The sequence below is a fragment of the Astyanax mexicanus genome, chromosome 9, assembly GCF_023375975.1.
Source record: "Astyanax mexicanus isolate ESR-SI-001 chromosome 9, AstMex3_surface, whole genome shotgun sequence".
In the NCBI taxonomy this organism is placed as follows: Eukaryota; Metazoa; Chordata; class Actinopteri; order Characiformes; family Acestrorhamphidae; genus Astyanax; species Astyanax mexicanus.
Window position 1 is genome coordinate 17,391,496 of NC_064416.1, and position 22,216 is coordinate 17,413,711.

Consider the following 22,216-nt stretch of genomic DNA (forward strand, 5'->3'; position numbering starts at 1 on the left):
TTCCTATCAATACTTGTTCGCACATTAAAATCAGTTTTTGGGGCCCACTCATAAATGTGAGACTTGAGAAAAAAATTGCTCATCACTATCACAATGTGCGCATGCCTTGTAGTCCCATTGTATGATGTTTAATGTCACATAAGGCGAGTTATATTAAACATGTCATGTGTTTTTTGGTTTAACAATAAAAGAAAATTCCTATTTTTTTTAACAGCTCATTTTTATATTAATTCAATCTTGAATACATCATTAATATTATTCACATCATTGCATGTTGGATCATTGACATGTTCAGTGGAAATTGGTTAAAATTATATAACAGAAAAAATATATATTGCAGGGTATTTCTGCACATATTTTTCCCAGTAGCGTGTAACCCTAGTTCTCCTATCCCTTTTGTAATCGTTAGATTAAGCAAATTATGTTCATTTGGCTTGTTAATGTAATTAAAATGTTAAAGTTTAAAATAGACAAAATATCATCCACATTGACCTGGGTTATTCAATATTAACATTACAACTCATGTAATTTAATACATTATATTGTCATTATCTTTGAAGATTAGTGTTTTTGTAAAAGAACCCCCTTTAGGCTCAGTATATCTTGTGCATCCTAGGAATGGGTAATATGGCCAACAAGACATTTTCACATTATTTATTGTAGTATTTTAATATGCTGGCTAAAATACAGGTACCAATAAAGGCACATATTAAATATGCTGTTCAGATATTATCCTATTTTTAATATATTTATTTTACATTTATTTGAAATGATTTTTGTTAAGCATTTGCTGGAATATATCCAGTTAACCCATTATTATGTTCTTTGTAATGAAACAGTCAATATGCAATACTTTATGAACTGATTACATACTATGCTTTTTCCCTTTTTTAAATTATGATTACAAAGTTTATTGAGACACAAATAGTGTTTGAAAATATTTTACAACTAATACTTTATTATTAATAAAGCAACCATTTTTTTTTAAATAAGTAACGTTGACTTCAGCACAAACAAGTAACGGATTAGTAAACATATAGAGAAGCACAAAAAAACTTTTTGTCTTTTCTCTATCCCTCACTGTTTATGTCTTTATGAACTTTTAAATACACCTGATAAGTAATGTAAGTCTAGTGTACCGAAAGCAAACACAAATCTAAAATAGTAAAACAATAAAAAATACATAATACATACTTTTTATCTGACTAAAATTAATTCAACTAAAATAAAACTAAAATGTCATTTGTTTTCATTGACTAAAACTAGACTAAATCTAAAAATAAGACTAAAATGTCACTAAAACTATTATACGTTTTAGTCAAAAGACTGAAACTAAATCAAAATCACCTGTCAAAATTAACACTGCCGGTGGCGCAGTAACATATTAAATCAACAGATGACACTATTAGGCCTCGTTCTGACGCGGGTGGAATGTAGTCAAGGCAGGGGCATTTGTTGTCAAGCCGGCCTTCCTAACTATACAAAGCTGATGAAAACCCTGGAATAGTTTCGATCATTTACTTCCAAAAACAATTTTCAAACTGACCTTAATTAATTATTTTGTTTATGTAATTTAGGGCAAGCAAATTTGGGTGTTTTTTTTTTTTTTTTCTTTTTTTTTTTTTTATAAATACATTTTGAATTATGCACCTGAAATAATGGGCTTAGACTGCTGTGGCAGGCGGCAGGGTTTGAACATAAAACAATGCACTACTGTTTTCACTTCTGCAAAGTAATCTGCACCTCTAGTCTCACCAAATTGTTCACCTCTCTTAGAAAAAAAGCCATTGTCTGACTGGAAAGCTTTTAAGAAGTAGCAAAGCCAGTAAGCTGCTGTTTATGTTTGGTGTAGATTGTGATTAAAATTGTTTCATATTTACACTTCTGACCTCTAACTTCTAACAGACACACCTAAACTTTTTTGTTACTCACTAAAGACACAAAATACATACTGCATTCTTTAGCTCGGTCTTATTCTCTGTGTGTCTGTGTGTGTGGGTGTGTTCTCAGGCTGCTAACAGCTATCTGCGGGACCAGTGGTTTCACTCTCTGCAGTGGAAGGTAAAGTTAAAACTTTAACTGTCACTGTTTCACTTTGGTTAAAATTGCATAAGTCACAAGCAGTGGATGTTTTTTTTCCAGTAGAACTAGAAGTAGGCCTTTTTCATGTTTAACAAATGGGTTAATAAATCAATGGTTAGCATTTAATTATCTGTTAAAACAATACTAAATACACTAATCAGCTGCCCTATGTTTGCATCACCTTATTAACTTTGGCCTGTCAACAGAAAAAGATTTACAAGTACCGCAAAGTGCTAAATAACCCGAGCCGCTGGGAGGTGGTGCTGAAGGAAATTCGAGCCCTAGTAGACATGGCCCTTACCTCTCCACTGCAGGACGAGTCCATCCACCAAGCCCCACTTCACATCATCTCTACCCTGCTTGCTGAGGTACCAAATGCATGCACACACAATCACACTCATACGAGCCTGTATTCGCATATGTAGGTTTTGTGTAAAGTTGATCTGCAACTGCTTTTGTAGACCAGGGCCTTCAAATGAGAACCTTATTTATTAAAAGTGCACATGAAACATGTCCTAAATCTATGAACAAAAATCGCCAGCACATTTAAAATTTGAAATATAACTTGCATATACACAAAGCTGTGTACACTAAGCAATAATACTACATACTGCATGCTACATATAATCCTGCTTATGCTCTAGAAGACATGTTTACATAAAGATGTGTACGCCCCCAGATGGCTATATATGGTAAACAGTGCTCATTTACAGGAACAGTACTTCATTTAGAAACATTTCAGGGGGGCCAGCAATTTCAGCCATCAATTTTCCAACTGTATGCAAAAACTTAAATCCATTTACATGTAAAAAAAATTCTAATCATTAATAAGTAGTGTTGAAACATATATGGGCAATAATTTAATATCAGTATATATCATGTAAAAAAAATCTCAATAAAAGGTTAGTTCATCATAAATACTCGAGCTTAATTCCTACTGCAAATTATTTTCATATGCTGTATTATTTTGTGTTTCAAGTACTTTTTCATTGATATTTGCATTTTAGTCGATTAAAACCTAAAATGACTTGCCATAAAAGCACACTTTCCGCATAATTACAACATGTGCTGCAGGTCCAAGAAAGACAAGAACAGCCTATGTCTGCATCACAGTACAGTCTTTAGGTATCCCTTTTATATGATTTCCCTTAGCATTTACTATGAACATAAACCAGCTGCCATTTTTGTGGCCCATCTGCACCTCATCTATATGAGCACTCCAGTGTGCAATCATTTTGTAAATTATGCATAAGAGCACAGTAATCCTGCTGTGAGTTATCTGTGGTTTAGTGCCTTTGCAGGGGCTGTCCATTTTTGAAATGTACAGAAAATCTAGCTAAAACCTGGTACATGTTTCTGCTCCCCTTGGTTTAATTAGCAAACCTGAACCTGCCTGTTCACTGAGTTTTTGCTTAGGTTCAAAAAGTATTGGATGTACATTGTTATAGACCTGCCAGGATTCGGCCTGGCTGGCTTGTCACTTCTCTGTGGCAATGAGGAGTCAGCAGGCAAGTGGATTCTCAGTAATTTGTTTGTGTCACTTCCTTCTCAGAATACTAACCTCAGCGCCCAGGACCATGAGAGCATCATTGTGGTAAGTGGGTTTGGTGTGTTATATTTGGCCTGTGATAGATAAACCTGGAAGTTTTTTACACAGTACAGTTAGTGTACTAGTGTATGGTAATCCTATAACCGAAGAGAATGTTTTTCAGGGGTTTATTCCAGAAATTAAACAGGCTTTGGGAAACTAAATAGTTATTGCACTATTTTGTGAGTCATTTTTGGTAATGCATACATGTGAAAGTGGGTAGTGATTAATGATCCTGTGGTCTACCCGCAGGCCATTGCTCCTCTACTAGAGAATAATCACCCTCCCCCTGACCTGTGTGAATTCTTCTGCAAGGTAACATGCACCTGGGCCCAACGCCACCAACTCAAAGCCATGCATTTGCCTGACAAATACACACACTCAAACTCTTTTACAGTCATGCAAGCTGTATATTTCATAACGCCATATCTTCATGAACACAGAAGGCAATTATAAAGTTGTTTGACAAATGAGTTTAGGAGTACCAGAGTCATGCACTTATACACTAGATGTCCAAATGTGTTTTGGACACCCCTTCTAATGAGTGCATTTTGCTACATTAGGTTGCACCCATTGCTGTCACAGTTGTGAAATTGCACACATTCGCAGAGCTTACCCAGTCCCTGTATAGAAGTACTGCAAAAAGACTATGTCTGTCTGGAACAGATAAACATATTGGCACCATACTTAATGCCATGGGTAAGATAGAGGGATATTGTTATCCCTGCATTGAGCTGTGGAACTGAAATTATGAAATGAGGGTTTTGTTGAAACCAAACAAAATTAAACATTTGGCTGAAGGATAAATACCAAAAGCTATTTTAATGTCCCAGAAGACAAACCAACAAAACACAACACATTTACCCCAGCAGTTCTTTTCTGATAATAAATATACCTCATCAGTGTTTTTTTAATCATACATTTAGCTCAGCAGTGCTACCTAATTCACATGAGTAAACTTTACACAAAGGTTGCCAGTCTGAACAAGTGCTGCAACATTTTTTTTTCAATGTTCAGAATAATAACAGGATAATTTCTGTTGCCAATTATTCAATTTATCACTGCAGTTAAGAACTATTGCCTTTGTGGAAGGAACAGGAACCATTTTTAGTATGACGTGTTTAGGTGGCTTACAGCTTGCATCAGCTCTTCTTCTCCTTTCTTTACACAGCATTGTCGGGAACGTCCCCGGTCCATGGTGGTCATTGAGGTGTTCACTCCAGTGGTCCAGAGAATCCTCAAACACAACATGGTGAGTGTGTGTAATTCACAGTGCGCTGTAAATGTTATATTGTGGATTTGATGCTTGGTGTTAATAACTCACTGTGCTTACTTTTTCTCTACCCCTTTTCTCTTCAGGACTTTGGAAAGTGCCCTCGACTTCGTCTCTTTACTCAGGAGTATATTTTGGCGTTAAACGAGCTTAACGCTGGTATGGAGGTGGTCAAAAAGTTTATTCACAGGTGAGCATGGTCAAATATACATACACACATCATGTACTGCTGAAATTACTTTGACGATGCTTTAGCTTCACGCCTACAAATCCACAGAGCATTTTATCATGTGTAGACATTTCTGTAATGTTAGCCATGCCGTATGTAGTCCGAAATATTACTTAATTTCATGAACTGTTCCTCCTCTTCTTTTTTTTGCTTCAAATATTTGTGTCATGCTGTTCCTTTGGGTTTTGACACACGTGCCTGTGTGTCATTTCAGTATGCACGGCCCCACTGGACAGTGTCCTCACCCTCGGGTTCTCCCCAACCTGGTGGCGGTGTGCCTGGCTGCCATCTACTCCTGCTATGAGGAGTTTATTAACAGGTGAGTGCTACGCATGTGGAGCAAGGCCAATGGCTTTGGACACTCCACTCAAAAACCTCAAGTCCAGTTTACTAGCCCACCTTACTTGTTATAAAGCAGTGTTTCCCAACCTTTCTCTTCTCCCAACCAGCCTAAAAATGAATCCATTGATTAAGACACACTTTTTGTTTAGTTTTTCTTTTTTTCAGTTGCTAAGGGGCTTTGTAGTTGAGGGATTTCAATGTATTTTCATTCATGTTTGTAACATTTACATCATCTCTGAGTCAGCGGGCCCTAGTTGGCATACCTGTGAGGAATTCTTGTCCTCTGATTTTCCATTATCCATTCGTCACCCTCCAACCCTAGAGATTTTGGTATCGCAACCCCACCTGTTTTTCCCCTACCTCTGTCTCTTAATGCTCTCATTTGCTATTTAAATAGTTTCCATTCCCACTGTGTTTTTACCATCTTTCGTTTAAACTACACATTTGCATGTGTTTACGAGGGATGATATTTGACTCTTTAACATTTGCTTAAGTGTTCCATTAGTCTCATACTAAGTGGTTTTGAAGTGTGCAGTGTTCGGCACGTTACTTCGAAAAAGTAATTAGTTATAGTTACTCGTTACTTCTCCAAAAAAGTAACTGAGTTACTAACGGAGTTACTCCACTATAAAAGTAACTAGTTACCAGTAAAAGTAACTATTGCGTTACTTTTATTATTCGCCCGTCAAAAAAAAAAGGAAATGAATTATGTATTTACTATTATTAGAAAAATACCAAACGATAATAAACCCAAAATGTTGACAAAAATATAATCTAACGAATTACAAAAAAAAAAAAAACGAAATTCTTCACAGAACCAAAGAAAATTACTAAAACATATAATACTGAAAAAAACAGAAAAAACGGAAAAACGCGTCTGGGGATGGAGTTAAACAAACCAAGCCACACTCAAAGGAAATATGTATATATAAACAAAACAAAATAATGGACAAAAACAACAATCTAATGACCGTTAAAATGGTATTAATATAACAGCTTCACCAAAAGAGAATAGAGCTTAGATCGTGCCCAAAAAATCCGACCCGACCCAACCGGAGCCCGTGCACGTTCTGCCCAAGCCCGAACCATGAACTGTCACTATCAGCCCGAGCCAACCCAAACCATAAACTGTCTGTTTTCGGGCTGATTGAATGAGTGAAATATAATCAGAATTATGTTAATTAACACTGAAACATAGCATAGAACTATTATTTAATTAAAATGATTTTTAAGAACAGCTACACACAGTGCTGCAAGTCAAACGCGGAGGCGTTCACGTGCCCCCAGAGCTACGTGATTACATTTTTCATTTTATTATAGTTTGATTCAGTAAGTTTTAATTTGTTTTTAGGGTGGGCTTGCTAGTTTTTATTAGTTTTCACACATCTCATCAGAGAGATCAATCTAATAAACGTGAGAGAGAAAGAGAGAGAGAGAGAGAGAGAGAGAGAGAGAGAGAGAGATATTTGCTTGTTCTGGTATGAGTTACTCACAGGTAAATGTTCTCACATACTGAATCTCCTGTTTCTCTTTCATCTGCCTTGCGCTCATATTGTAATCCCATACATAGTTCTGCAGTTTTTCAGTGTTTTCTGTCGTATTTTGCGGCTACACCGCCCGCTGTACAACTCCGCTGCACAACAGCTCTTATAAATAAATTAAACACAAAAATTCAGTAATTTTAGTTCGTTTTAGTTAGTTTTATAAACACAAAATACAGTTCGAGAGAGTTATGTTTTTTCCTTTTAATTACCGTTTTTATTAGTTTCAGTTAACACAAATGTTTTTTCACTTTCAGTTTTCGCTATTTCGTTCGCTTTAGTGAACAATAATAATTGGTTATTTAGCAACATTGTGATTATCACACCAGAGCTTTATATAAAATAAAAATAGGAGCCCGATTTTGGGACGATCTTTGGGTCAGGTCGGGTTCGGGCAGAGAATCTAAGCTAGAATCTAAGTCCACGGCAATCACTGAATTGATTAGAGCAGCAAATCGTCACAATTGTGCCTCACTTCACCACGCCAACACACAGGCACAGCGGCCAGAAGCTCAAGTTCACCGGAAAGAAGAGGGGTTAACCAGGGCAAACCAAAGTTACAACAAAAAAAAAGTTCATAGAGGCTAAAGTAACGTGCAGTAACGGGGTGTCGGAAATGGTAACGGCGTTATAGTTACAGTCAGAGTAATTAGTTAGATTACACGTTACTGAAAAAAGTAACGGCGTTAGTAATGCCGTTAGTTTTAACGCCGTTACTCCCAACACTGGAAGTGTGACTGTAATTGAAAATACTGTGGCATAGTCAGACATCCTTAAATAAGCAAAAATTGTGGTTCGGAAATAAGAAAATAAAGTCATCAGTGAATTGTATCTTCACTACTCTTTTTCTTTCTTTCTCTCTCTCTCTCTCTCTCTCTCTCTCTCTCTTTCAGTCGAGATAACTCCCCTAGTCTGAAGGAGATCAGAAATGGGTGTCAGCAGCAGAGTGATCGGAAACCCCCAATGCCTCTGCGGCTGTTGCGGCCTGAGCCCCCAACCCCTCCGCCACCAACTACTCTTTCCCCTCCTCCCCTCGCCCTTTCACCTCCACCCTCTATTGTCAATTCTAGCGAGATCATGGTGGAGCTGGAGCGCAACAACAACACTGCCAACGTACTGCGCAAGGCACCCACAGGAGGTGACAGTGAGCCCAACCTGATTGACTGCCTGCTGGTTAGCCCAGCACTCAGCGCCCTCTCCATTCAGCTCCCTGCCCAAGCAGACAGGGTGCTGGCTTGTTTTGCCCTCATCCTCAAGATGCTGTGAGTGTCCAAGTTCTGGTTGACGCAATTTTTTATGACATTCTAGGCAATATGCTTGAACAGTTAAAAATATTTGATTTATTATAAGAATATACCCCTTGTAAAACAGTTTTGGACATTTAGTAGAACCTGCATCATTGTAACAATAAGACTATTGATTATGTGTGATAAACTGTATCTTTATTTAGCCTGGCAGGGTTTCAATCTCAGCACTGTTGATCAGGTCTCATCTGTTGCACTTTAGGAGCGTACCAGCTCCTCCATCTTACACAAGACACTAATTTCCCTCTTTGTTATTCTTCCTGTGTTTCTTTTCTTTCTTTCCTTTTCGTTTTTTCTCTGTAGCTCGGACTATGACGACTGGAGACCAGCTCTGGCTAGCCTGCTGCAGCCCATCCCATTCCCCAAAGAGTGAGTGCCTGCTTCAGTCTCTCCCTTTCTCTTAGTCTGCTCATCTGTTCTCAAGACACCTCCTGCCTGGCCTCATTGTCTACTGCCCACACAAAAGTGTTCCCCACCACCTGCTTACTTAACTTTGCCTTCCTTTATCTACATTTCTGTTATGTCCTTCCCTGTCCCAGGTGCTTGTTAAAGGGGGTGTGCACCTGTATGTGTTATGCTCTCTGGGGGTTGGGGTGTAAGGGAGGCTGCTGACGTGGGTGAGCGGTAGCTGGGCTCTGTAAGGGGACGGTGGGTGTTGGGCCTGTGGTGCCTAGGAGTCCTGGGAGCAAATGGTGTAATTGGTCTTGCTGTCCTGGGACTCATTATGTGCCTCCTACGGAGCTGTGCTGTTGCCACAGGTGGGGAACTCACCTGTGCTTCAAAGCTAAACTGAGCTTCTAGCCGTCATTAGGAAAAGGCAACAACAGATGTATCCCAGAGCACGTCACAAAAACATAAAAATGCACGCACACTTACAACACTTGAATATGGTCAGCAATTACTGTTGCAGTCTAATGTTTTTCTTTGTCATTCCTTCTCCCCCCTCTCCCCTTTAGGGCCCTTGCACATGCCAAATTCACAAAGTAAGTGACATAATTTATATTTCTGTACATTTGGCTATCAATATATATATATATTTAAATAATAACTTGGAAACATACAAATTAATAACTGATGTCTGTAGGAAAATGTATGACAGTGAATTGTATGGTCAAACTGTCTGAGTCAGTCTGTTGATCTGTGACCTCTTTTGTTAAGTCTAATAGGAGTATGTTTGTATGTTTTTGCAGGGAGCTAAAATATGTTATTCAGAGGTTTGCTGAGGATCCAAGACAGGAGGTGAGTTTACAGGCCTGTTGTTAGGGCTCAATATCCCCAGATTTTTTTCCAGTTCATGAAATACAAATTGTAATGAACAGTAGTCAGTTACAGATGCACTGAAAAAAAAAACTGAAATGTTTCAATAAAGGTGATATCATTTTTTTACACAAATATTTATATTTAATTATTGTCCAGCTCTGCCTGTAAGGTTTAATGTCTGCTATTTCTGTCCTCTGTTGTTGATTAATGTGATTAGTATTTGGTTGAGAAATTAAGGTGTTTGTGTTTTACAGGTACACTCCTGTTTACTCAGTGTGCGCTCTGGAAAAGATGGCTGGTTTCAGCTCTACAGTCCAGGGGGCGTTGCATGTGATGATGATGGAGAGTTGTTTGCTAGCATGGTGCGTATGTGTACACTGTGTCTCTGTGAAAGAGAGATTGAGAGTGCTATCTCCTTATCTGTTGTCTTTACTGTGTGTGTGTGTGTGTGTGTGTGTGTGTGTGTGTGTGTATATATATTCTAATGTCTAACCCCTTAATATTGTTGCAGGTTCACATCCTCATGGGTTCTTGCTACAAGACGAAAAAATTCCTCCTCTCATTGGCAGAAAACAAACTGGGGCCCTGCATGTTACTGGCACTGCGGGGGAACCAGACTATGGTAGAGGTGTGTGTCTATGCGGCCAAGGAATCCTGAACTGTGTGGAGCTGCAGAGCTTATAAGAGGTTAATGTATGTGTGTGTGTGTGTGTGTGTGTGGGGAACAGATCCTGTGCCTGATGCTGGAGTACAACATCATAGAGAACAAGGATACTCAGCTGCAGATCATCTCTACACTGGAGAGCACCCATGTTGGCCTGCGGATGTACGAACAGCTGTGTGACCGGCAGAGAGAACTTAAAGAGCTGGTGAGGAAACACATAGGTGCACAGGCACACACATGCTTAAATCAGTATTTTGTGGAACACCAACACTAATGACATCACAGCAAACCACAGCCGGGTCATGGCTGTTTTCTCAGAATAAGCAATGCGTCATATTGCTACCATTAGTTTAGTGTAGCGCTCCAATTTCTACAAAGACAGACCCTTCAGTGACCCATTTAAACCTGTCCCACATTCATAGCTGTCTGAATGTTCACACACGCCACCTGCTGGTACAGCACAAAATATAATCATCATATCTCTCCCTCTCTCTCTCTTCTTTTGCAGCAAAGAAAAGGAGGGCCCACTCGACTCACACTTCCATCCAAGTCCACGGTTAGTTTTCATCCTTTTTCGATTTTTTTTTTTTTTTTTCGATTTTTATTTTCTATGTCCAGTTTCTAATTTGGTGGTTTTATGTAATATTTTTTTAAAAATTGGCAATATTTTGAGCTGCTCTGTTTACATGAAAAAAGAATCCTAATGATCATAAATTTTATTTAAAATTCCATGTACTGCATTCAGGATGTAGTAGATGAGAATATTAAAGGATGTAGTTTTATGTACCATATTTACAGATGATTATTTAAAAAAAACTTTATTTGTTACATTTTTGTCAAATGTCTATTGTGGCACACCTGTATATTTTATATTACTGAGACGTAATTTTGACTTAATATTTGAAGGAAATATAATTAGTTCCTTATGAGAAAATGTCAAAAGACCATTTAAGATTTTTTGTTGTGAAGCCATTTTTTAGCAACGTAGCAACAAATATTTAAATGTATTTCCAAATATGCATAAAAATGAACTAATTTATTTAAAAGATAGTACAGCATTGAATGGTTCCATAGTTCCATAAAAGTTTTGTAAATGGTACCGCAAATTGTACCACAAATGATACGATATCCATTGAATACATCTTCTAGTCCAGTTTGCTTCAAGCATTCACACAAACAGTGGACTGTACTTTTGTCTCTGTGTCTCTGACGTCTGTGCTGTTCTCTGCTTGCAGGATGCTGACCTTGCCCGCCTGCTGAGTTCTGGCTCCTTTGGGAACCTCGAAAATTTGAGTCTGGCCTTCACCAATGTCACCAGTGCCTGCGCCGAGCAGCTCATCAAGCTGCCCTCCCTCAAACAGCTCAACCTGTGGTCCACCCAGGTCAGCTAAACGTGTTGAGTTTCAGTACTGAGTGTCTGTCTCTGTACATTTTAATACATTAAGAAAGTGCAGTTTATCAATTAATAATTTTTTCTTTCACAGTTTGGGGATGCTGGGCTGCGACTGCTCTCAGAGCACCTGGCCTGCCTTCAGGTCCTCAACTTATGTGAGACTCCTGTCACTGATGCAGGCCTGCTCGCCCTCAGTTGTAAGCACAAGCGCTTTCTCTCTCTCTCTCTCTCTTTCTCTCTCTCTCTCTCTCTCTCTCTCTCTCTTTCTCTCTCACACACACACACAGCATGTTATGTGTATGCAAAGGTGTGACCAAACAAGTTTTTTGTGATTGATTTTAAATTATATGTGACAAATGTTTACAGTCTAAGAACTGTTACATACAGCTCTGAAAAAAAGACCACTTCAAAATTCATTTTCTCTGATTTATCTATTTATATGTATCAGTTTGAGTAAAATTAACATTGTGGTTTTATTCTATAAACCATTGATATTACAAATACAAATATTGTCATTTAGAGCATTTATTTGCAGAAAATGAGAAATGGTCAAAATAATGAAAAAGATACAGTGCTTTCAAACCTTAAATAATGCAAAGAAAACAAGTTTATTCAGAACTATTCATTCAGAAACTCAAATGCTAATGTTATAAGAGTTCAGAAATCAATATATGGTGTAATTATCCTCATTTTTAATCACAGCTTTCACACATCTTGGCATGTTCTTCACAAGTCTTTCACACTCCTGACACAAAAATGTATACAGTTCAGCTTTGTTTGATGGCTTGTGACCATCAAACTTACATCCTACATGATTGCATTCAGATGTTTTTCAATGGGGTTCAGGTCTGGAGATTGACCGTCAATCGTTTGAATGTCAGTGAGCAACCGCATGATGACATCATGTGACCTATAATAAGAATGGCATATGGCAGCTGGGGTAAAGTGCATGGAAAGAACAGTTCAAAACAAACTCTCAGAGGCAGGACTCAAGCTAGAAAAAAATACCTTCTTCAATGAGAAGCAAGAGCCAAGCTCAAGTTTGTAAAAGTTCATAAGAACTAGACCATAGAGGACTGGAGTAAAGTTATCTTTTCTGATGAGCCCAATTTTCAGTCTTGCACCCACTGTAAAATTTGGTGGAAGATCTGTGATGATCTGGGGATGGACAACTTGGTCTTTGTAAATGACTCATGAATCAAGCTGGATACAGGTTGACAAGGTTATCCTGAGAGAAAGCTTGCTTCCTTCTGCTCTGGCAATGTTCCTCATCTCCTGAGGGCTGTTTTTTTCCAACAGGAGAATGCTCAATTCCACACAGCTAGATCAATTAAGATGTGGATGAAGGACCACCAGATCAAGTCCCTGTCATGGCCAGCCCCATCTCCAGACCTGAACCCCAATAAAAAACATATATAATCAAGAGGAAGCTAGATGGTCACATACCACAAAACAAAGCTAAACTGCTTGAAATTGTGTGCCAGGAGTCGCATAAGGTTACCCAAAAGCAGTGTGAAAGAATGATTGAGAGCTTCCAAGAAACATTAAGGCTGTAATTAAAAATCTGGGTTATTCGACCAAATATTGATTCTGAACTCTTCCTTAGATAAAACTTAAGGACTGTTGTTTTTAAATGAATATGAATGTGTTTTCTTTGCATTATTTGAGGTTTAAAAGCACGGTACCCTTTTCATTAATTTGACCATTTCTCATTTTCTGCTAATAAAGTTATAATATTAAATTAAATAAAACTATTATATATAACTAAATTAAAATATTTTAATTTGGAATGTCAATAGTTTTTAGAATAAAACCACAATGTTCATTCTAACCAAGCATATACCTATACATAGTTAAAACTGATCGTTTTGAAGTGGTCTCTTAATTTTTTCCAGCTGTATATAAAAAAGTTCTAGGTGGGGTATCTAATCACAGAGATAGTATGTATTTCCTCCCACTGTTGATTAATCGCTAGAGATCGCCATAGCAGTTAAGTTTTACACTCTGAGTATTATTAATATTATATTAATATGAGGTGCATATCCATACATACAATCATTGTTTAGATGCACACAAAAAAAAAAAAAAACATTCAAGTAAATCAACCCAGAATGACCGACTTCATCAAAATAAAGGCACTAAGTCACACAGACCATTTCAAAGTCTTAAATTGTCACATCTCTGTGACACATTAACACATCTGAAATATTATTTGATCACCAATAATAAGCACAATGTTTAGCTGTTTAATCTTCCTAGCTTTCTAAACCTGTAACCGTAACTTTAAATGAAGGATTTGGAGACTATATTGTAACATTTGTAAGTTATGTTTATTTATGTTTACGGTGTTGCTTTTTTGCAGCTATGAAGAGCCTGTGCAGTTTGAATATGAACAGCACTAAACTCACTGCAGACACCTATGAGGACCTTAAGGTAATGTAGTAATTGAACACCTCTGTTTGGAAAGTATTTAACTCCTAGCTGCTTATCATCATTTTTACCTTTACTCTTTTTGACCGATGATTCCAATCTGGAAGTTGTCCCTTATTTTGTGTCCAGATTTAATTATAAATGGGCCGAATGGCTTGGGATGAAATCTTTTTACATTTAATTTACTGACAATTCAGAAGGATTTTTCCTTCTCTGTAAAGCTGCCATTTTAAAGATGAGTTTTTTTTTCCATGATTGTGATTTATTTGTTATAATCCCTTTCATTTAAGTCATTTATTAATTTTATTTCTAAAATATAAATGTACAGTATTTATGCATTTTGCCTAAGTATGTTTTATTCTCTCTTTTTGAAGGCCAAACTTCCCAATCTAAAGGAAGTGGATGTTCGCTACACAGAGGCCTGGTAAACTTGTTCAGCATCATCGATTCTCAAGGGAACTTGACATCATTTTAAACATATGGATTTGCTGAAATCATCCTAAGAGCCTTCAACATCATCGCAAGCACAGACATTTGCAGATAAGGACTGTCTTTATAGGAATACCGTTCAAACGCAAGGATCTTTTGGTGACATCAGTCCACAGCAGTTGAGTGTCATCCCCCGAACATCCAAACACGAGGACGTTCTTTGTAGTCTCATCAAAATGAATATTTATAGTGACATCATCAGATGGCAAGGAGCCTGTTTCTATTGATATCATGAGGACTATCCCAGTCCTCAGTCTATTTCTGAAAGTCTACCCTTCCCTATATCCCTCTCCTCTCAGAGGCAACCTAACGTTGTTTTCTCTGCAACTGATGCTTCATGCATTATTTCTGTGTCTTCGGTTACACACAGACCAACACAGCAAAACTTTCCCAATTTTACCCCCTGTTGTTCCTGTTGCCAAAAGACTATGTCAGTGAGGTCCTTTATTCCGCCCCTGCCCCCCCCCCCCCAAATTATTTATTTTTTATTTTTTTTGCTTTCATTGGGGTGCCATTTTTCCCGGAGGTACACTTCGACTGGTGAGGGTGTTAGCAGCCAGAGCCACATTCCAGTACAGTTTTTTGAAATCACCTCCGTGTGGAAAGCCAAAAGTCGACAAAATTTGAAAACTTTTGTTCTTGTTACATTTGTTTGGTCCTCTCAGTTCAGATTCTGCCATTTTCTATCCTTCATTAATCAACACTGTTGCCTCTGTAAAAAGGTGGCAGCCAGAGTGTCCACTACTGTATACTCATTTTCACCTTTCTCTATTTCTGTCTCAAAAATTTTTATCAACTTGAATAAGCATATTTTTCCAGACATCTCTGCTTTCATAAATTGTGTGTTTATACATTATAAAGTATATATCTATATATATATATATAAACATATAAATATATCTATTCCCTTTTGACATTTTAAAAACATACATTTGAGGAGTTTGAGGATATAGCTTACTAGAAAAAAAATATTTTGTTTTTCTTTGTTTTTTCTTTTCCTTTTTTTTGTACAGTGTACAAGTTTGATCATGCACCCATATTTAAGAGAATGGTTGTTTGGAAGGTAGTCTGGAACTACTCAATATTTATGAAGCTTTTTTTTTCTCTGGACCCCTCCTCTTTCACACCATCTATCTACCTTTGTATTCTCTTTTATTCATGCTATCGTGCAATGCTTTCATCACTTTTGTCAATCAAATGAACCGAGATGGTGCCTAAAGGACATTTTTCTATGAAGAGTGCATCACTTAGGAGCCCTGAAGATGTGGGTGGCATGGTGTCAGCTAGCAGCAGTCTGTATATGTAAATACTTCAATCATCAATTTTATTTTCATCATTTTTTCACTTTCCACTAAACTGGCTTTGTTGTTTACTGTAAGCTCATCAGCATAGGTGAAATGTTTGGTTTCGTATAGTGGCCAGTCAGTTCTACCACACACAACCTGCTACAGTGGTTGACAAACTATTCAGAACCTATATTTACAAGAAATCAAACATTAAGCCATAATATGTTTGAACAGATCTTTCCTTTTTTTTTTTGTTTTGTTACTGTAATGTAACAAATCTGTAATGGAGAAGGTTTAACTAAATCTCCCTTACAATCACTTTTTAACAGGCCAGGTGAAGTTTAGAAATCACTTCTGCTTTGTATAACAGAATGGCATCTATATATATATATATATATATATATATATATATATATAATATATATATATATATATGCAAATGTTGACAGTTACTATGGCTGATTGGCCGTAGCTGTTTTGGCTAGAAGTTGCCATCCGGGTGGGACAACACTGCTTGTTGTTTCTTCTTCTCTCCCTGCACTTCCAACCACTAACAGCCAGACTGTGCTACCCCATTCAATCAGCTTGACCAGGGTCTGATTAATTGGACTGTTTTAACATTTTGTGTCGTTGGTTTTTTGTTTTTTGTTTCTTTTTTTTTTTTTTTTTATTCAGGTGGTCAAGCTTTTTTGGCTTCGCCCAGAGGTGGAACTATGCGGTAGCTTTAAACTTGAGCACAGAGAAGATGGACGCCGTCCACTGAGTTTATTAAATAAATACTGTGTGTGCCATGGATGGTAATGGCACCAGGCTCCATTGTGTTTGTACCATCTCGGGTCTGGATCAGGACCCTGCATGGTTGCATTCTGTATAATGTACATACAAGTGTAAATAATTTCCCCTCCCCCACTCTCACTCTCTCAATCTCTCTCTATACGTCTGTTGTGTATTTTTCTCTGTCTCTTTTCTCTCATGGTTTTGGGAGACTGCTGTTGCCTTCATTTTAAAGTGTGTGTGTGTGTGTGTCTTTTTCTCTTTTTTCTCATTTTGTTTTCCCAGACCAAGTGCACTGTAATTACTTTCCAACTGTCTGTGTTCAATGGTTTTTATCTTTCAATTGTTTTTCAACTGGTTATCACTTTAATCCGTATTTTGTTGTTTATTTTCCTTTCAGTTTATTTGTTTGTTTTTGCATGTACATGTTGCATTAGATTAAAGGTTTAATTTTGTAATTTTAATTATTTTAAAATGTTTCAATAAGTAAAGGATCAGATCACTAGCTGAGATGGGGCCCTCACTTCACCTCACCTCCAGCCCAACCCTGTCTGATTAAGCAGCCATAACCACTTTACACCACACAGATTAATGTGTGTCTATACATATAAGAAATAGAGAGGTGGAGCAATGCGCAATTAAGTCATCATTTCAACTACGAGGCTCAGTAGTGTAAGGCTAGAGATGTACTTGTTTTTTGGCCATGCGTTCCCGTAGACAACCAGCTGTGTCATGAATGTAATGGTTCACGTATTAGACTATGTGCTACATGCATTCCTGAAGGCTTTCACTACAGGCTTCCACTTCCCACAAAAGCAAGGGACACATTATACAGATGTAGGTAGCCATTCCATAGAATCTCAAACGGAGAAGAATACTTAAGAATCTTTTCTGCATATGTTTTAACACCAGAGGGCGCTCCCAAGTGATTAAAAATTGATAGAGTTGTTTTTAAGAGAGAACAATATCAAATATATCAGATATTTTTAATGCTTTAAAACTCAGTGCTCTGATTGTGTCTCCAGCATCAGCTCACCAACCAGTCAGCACACATTAGCAGTAATGCTAGCACCTGTTTACTGAAGAAAAACTGAAATATATATATAGGCAAGTTTTCTTTTGTTTTATAGCAAAAAACATCATTCTACTTAACAAAATTCAAGCAATGTCCTGGCCAAGTAGTTAGTTACTATTTATTTCTGTTTTTAGGTCCATTCATTTTGGACTCACTTGCAGTGGTTTGCAGTCAGTTTCTGATATAACGGTGGAGATAGGAAGTGGGAAGGCTCTCTATAAACCAGCTCTGGCCATTCTTCTAAACCTTCCGTCACGTTGTTGCTATCACTGAGTGTTTACTGATGTGTGTACTGGACCTCAAATACAGCTCTGAAAAAAAGAAAAAGAGACCTCTTCGGTTTCTGAATCAGTTTCTCTGATTTTGCTATTTATATGTTTAGGTAAAATAAACATTGTTTTATTCTATAAACTTTGGAAAAGATTTCTCCCAAATTCCAAAAAGGTCATTTAGAGAATTTATTTGCATTACTTAGTGAAAAAAAACTTGGGTTTTTACAGTTTTCATGCATCTTTGCCTGTTCTCCTCCACCAGTTTTACACACTGATTTTGGAAAACATAATGCCACTTCTGAAGCAAAACTTCAAGCTTGGTTTGCTGGCTTGAGAGTATCCATCTCCCTCTTTATTATATTCCATTGTAAAGTGGTCTCTTTTTTTTAGAGCTGTATGTTGCATTCGTTTTTAACCGCACCAAAGGATGCAGGATACGCGATGCAGCTATCATGCGTATGCAGACGCTTGAATAGCAGCAAGTATATCTCAACCCTAGATCTGCTCCAAAAGAGTCCCTGTACAGAAGTTGTTTGGGACATTTTGAAGGCTCTACTCTGTGTAAGTGGACCATAATTCAGTGGGGGAGGTGAGGGCTGGACATGCCTGTGCATAGCTAGAAGGGTTTCCTAACCCTTGCTTTGTTGAAAGGAATTTAAATATATACTGTTTTTAGAAAGAGGAAAAAAACGAAGGCAGAGGGGGCTAGAATGGGTGGGGGGTTACAGGGTGTTCACATTTTTTCTATAGTAATTAAAGGGGAAACTAGTTTTACAGAGCCGCTTATCCATTCATCATATCTCTCCTCCTTTCCCTATCCCGTGTAGCTCACTGTGCTTTTGGCACTCGTTTATTCTACTTTTCAGCTCTTCTCACGCCCTCCTCCTATTTCACTCCTCCTCTCAAAAGAGATTAGAATTTTTTTTCCAGCATTTTTTTATTTTTAAAGAAAAAAAAAAACAGCTTTCTATAATTTTGAATTGTGACTGAGTCTTAATGTGGTGAAGAATGGGACGCCTATCACTGCGGTCTCTTTCCTGGGCGCAGTCATGTACATAAATGAACTACATTTCCCATGATTCCTGGAGTTTTTTGCATATAGAACTGCCCTTATTTCCTCCTGTCTGTGTTTATCTGCTTCTACAGCTGGGTTGCTGCTGCTGCTGCTCTGTGGCTGTTGTAATGACAATACGAGACCTTCAACAGGAAAATAAAGACAACTACGATGTGAAATAATTTCAATCAAAATAAACTGTCTGTGAATATGTTTCAAATGTGGTACTTCTGTGAGTATTATTTCACAAGTTCACAACACACAAACCATAATATTGATTTACTGACTTTGATATAGTAGTGCATTTAAAAAAAAAAAAAAAATATATATATATATATATATATATATATATATATATATTATCGCTCACAGCCAATGAAAACTCAAAAAACAATGGTCTCAGAAAGTTTTAATATTATATAAGACCAATCTGTACTTTTGGCAGTGTCCTACTGGAAAATGGAATTTGCATCTGCCTAAAAGTTGTCAGCTGAGGGAAGCATGAATATTTAAACTTAATAAAACACCAGCAGATGACACGGCTCTCCAAACCATCACTAACCATCAGTAAATTTTACATTTCATTTGGAAATCAAGAGACCAGAGTCTGGAGAAAACTTTTATGAAGATGCTTTGGGATTTCATTTATACACTAATAAATCACTCTGTGTGTAATACTTCGATACAATATAACATTTTGAACCTAATTACTTAAATAAAGAAACTTTTAAATAATATTCAATTTTTTGAGATGCAATAGTTCAGTGAAAATTGTGAATTGTGGGGGTTTGGGAACTTTAAGAATCTGTCATTGCAAGTTTATATTGGAGTATATTGAGAGGCTGCTTTCACACAGCATGCTCCAATATGGGCCGAATCCGATTTTTTTTTTTTGCAAATGTTATGTGTATTTTAGTCAGTTTACACTCTTTTTATTGCAAGCTATATATGCTACATAACTCTGCTGTCATGCCACTAAATACCTCCCACGCTGCCACAAGTCTATTTTCTCATGCCCTCATGTCCATTTTTTCCCTTTTTCTTGACCTAAAAGTTAAATTCCGATCTGGCTGTTCACACTGAGTCACATTCCTGTAAATCTTATGTTTCTGATTTTATGTGGTAAAATAAAATCTGAATGGTGTCTTATAACTCCAACATGCTATTGAGTATCATCAATTGATATAGGTCATTAATAGTACGGAAAAGGTTCTTTAGAGATTTTGTAGTGTGACTTGATTACAGTTTGATTTACTGTTTTTTTTTTTTTTGTTGTTTTTTTTTGTTTCCCAAAATCTTGTTCAGGTTAAACTGAATAGACACCAAAATACTACAGTAATATCAATTGATCCTTACATCATTAATAGTATGGAAAGGGTTATTCATAGATCTTATGATGTCATTTTGTAATTTGTAGCTTATTTTATAGAACTTCAAAAATTTCCAGATTGTTATATTGTTATACAGATTCTCTGTTTCTGGTGTGTATATGTTAATTAGACAGCATTAAATAATGCTTATTTAGCTGTAAACCTTGTTTCTGCTCCGTTTTCAGTCTCTATGCGAGAAGTTCTGCAATCGTTCCACAGTTGCTTTGAGAAATGAGTTTTACAGCTAAATAAACATAATTTAACGCGGTCTAATTAAGTACACCATAAAGTAAACCAAAAATAAATAAAAAATACACCATAAAGACAACCACAGACACTGTGTAGAACAGTATAACATTCTGGAAATGTTTGAAGTCCTACAAAATAATTAAACCAAATGATTATCAAAAGACATAACTGCCATAAAAGTCTTAAAGAGCACATTCATTACAGTAATTGTATTCATTATATATGATTCCAATAATAATACGGGAAGATAAGACAAGAGTCTGGAGTCCTATAAAACAGAAAAATCAACAGGTTATCATATCACACCACTACATTCACAAAAAATATATAATTCCCATGTATTCAAGATATATGTTTCAAGTAATATTACTGTATCATTTTGCAGTAATGGGAGGTCAAACGTCATCATGAATCAAATCAAACAAAGTGTCCGCACTGAAACCAAGAACATTTATTATTAAATTTCAAACAAATGAGTCAGAATTTAACTAACACAGTTCAGCTGAATAAAATATTTAGTCTAAAAGAAACTCTTCTCTCGCTCAGCTCTAGTGAGGGGTCTTCGTTTTGGACACTGAATTCACCAATCCAATCTGTGCTGCTCTGGCCATCTCCACACCTTTGGGCTGAAAGCAAAAATGGTCACAACTTCCATTTAGTCTGCTTTAGCCCAGTCTGAAAGAGCATCAGCAGTAAAGGGGCGGAGTCAGGGAGAGGAGGCCTCTGAAGCAGATGTGCAGCGAGTGGGCAGGAGAGGACAAAACTGGAAAGCTCTTCCTTCAGGAGTAGAACTTGCTGTTATTGATTTTCTTTTCTTTCATCCTGCAGAATAAAAAGACAGACAATTAGATATCTCCCAATGATATCAGTTTTTTTTTTGTTTTGTTTTTTTCACATTTAGTCATAGAGTTCCATTCTGCTAGAATATAAATCAAGAGCAAGATGGATGATCACAAACCATCAAACCAAGCTGAACTGCTTACATTTTTACACCAGGAGTGGCATAAAATTATCCAAAATAAGACTGTGTAAGACTGGTGGAGGAGAACATGCCAAGATGCATGAAAACTGTGATTAAAAATCTGAGTTATTCCACCAAATATTGATTTCTAAACTCTTAAAACTGTATGAATATGAACTTGTTTTCTTTGCATTATTTGAGGTCTGAAAGATCTGCATCTTGTTTCAGCCATTTCTCATTTTCTGCAAATAAATTCTCTAAATGACCATTTATTATTTGGGAATTTGAGAGAAATATTGTCCATAATTTATAGGATAAAACAACAATGTTCATTTTATTTAAACATATACCTATAAATAGCATAATTTATTTTCAGAACTGTATAAATATTCCAAAATCCAGAGTATTAAAAAGAGTTGATCATGTTGTTGTTGGAGTACCTTGTCTCTATTGTTAATTCTAGTCCTTTTCTATATTGGCAATTGTCTCTGTAGGGACTAGACAAGCTGCGTTATACGGGTGCCAGGTAGATGGGACATTCTGCTTTCGAAGCTGGTAGCATCCGGCTATAAAAAGCAAC

The 22,216-nt window shown here is 37.0% G+C and overlaps 2 protein-coding genes across 5 annotated transcripts in view; one reads left to right on the forward strand and one right to left on the reverse strand.

Moving 5' to 3' along the window:
• Positions 1-19,276, forward strand: part of LOC103036769 (c-Maf inducing protein) — a 35,358-nt gene extending 16,082 nt beyond the window's left edge. The window contains exons 3-21 of the mRNA XM_049483262.1: positions 2,011-2,061; positions 2,289-2,450; positions 3,635-3,676; positions 3,923-3,985; positions 4,842-4,922; positions 5,030-5,133; positions 5,387-5,491; positions 7,949-8,317; positions 8,663-8,728; positions 9,316-9,342; positions 9,550-9,598; positions 9,874-9,981; positions 10,131-10,247; positions 10,348-10,488; positions 10,792-10,839; positions 11,519-11,665; positions 11,768-11,873; positions 14,039-14,109; positions 14,481-19,276. Of these exons, the coding sequence (XP_049339219.1) occupies positions 2,011-2,061; positions 2,289-2,450; positions 3,635-3,676; positions 3,923-3,985; positions 4,842-4,922; positions 5,030-5,133; positions 5,387-5,491; positions 7,949-8,317; positions 8,663-8,728; positions 9,316-9,342; positions 9,550-9,598; positions 9,874-9,981; positions 10,131-10,247; positions 10,348-10,488; positions 10,792-10,839; positions 11,519-11,665; positions 11,768-11,873; positions 14,039-14,109; positions 14,481-14,534 (1,911 nt within the window). The 3' untranslated portion in view covers positions 14,535-19,276. The remainder of the gene's footprint in view (positions 1-2,010; positions 2,062-2,288; positions 2,451-3,634; positions 3,677-3,922; positions 3,986-4,841; positions 4,923-5,029; positions 5,134-5,386; positions 5,492-7,948; positions 8,318-8,662; positions 8,729-9,315; positions 9,343-9,549; positions 9,599-9,873; positions 9,982-10,130; positions 10,248-10,347; positions 10,489-10,791; positions 10,840-11,518; positions 11,666-11,767; positions 11,874-14,038; positions 14,110-14,480) is intronic.
• Positions 19,277-21,104: 1,828 nt separating this feature from the next.
• Positions 21,105-22,216, reverse strand: part of plcg2 (phospholipase C, gamma 2) — a 33,517-nt gene continuing 32,405 nt past the window's right edge. For all 4 annotated transcript variants that reach the window (XM_022679586.2, XM_022679587.2, XM_022679585.2 and 1 more), the window contains one exon: positions 21,105-21,497. In XM_022679586.2, the coding sequence (XP_022535307.1) occupies positions 21,455-21,497 (43 nt within the window). In that variant the 3' untranslated portion in view covers positions 21,105-21,454. The remainder of the gene's footprint in view (positions 21,498-22,216) is intronic.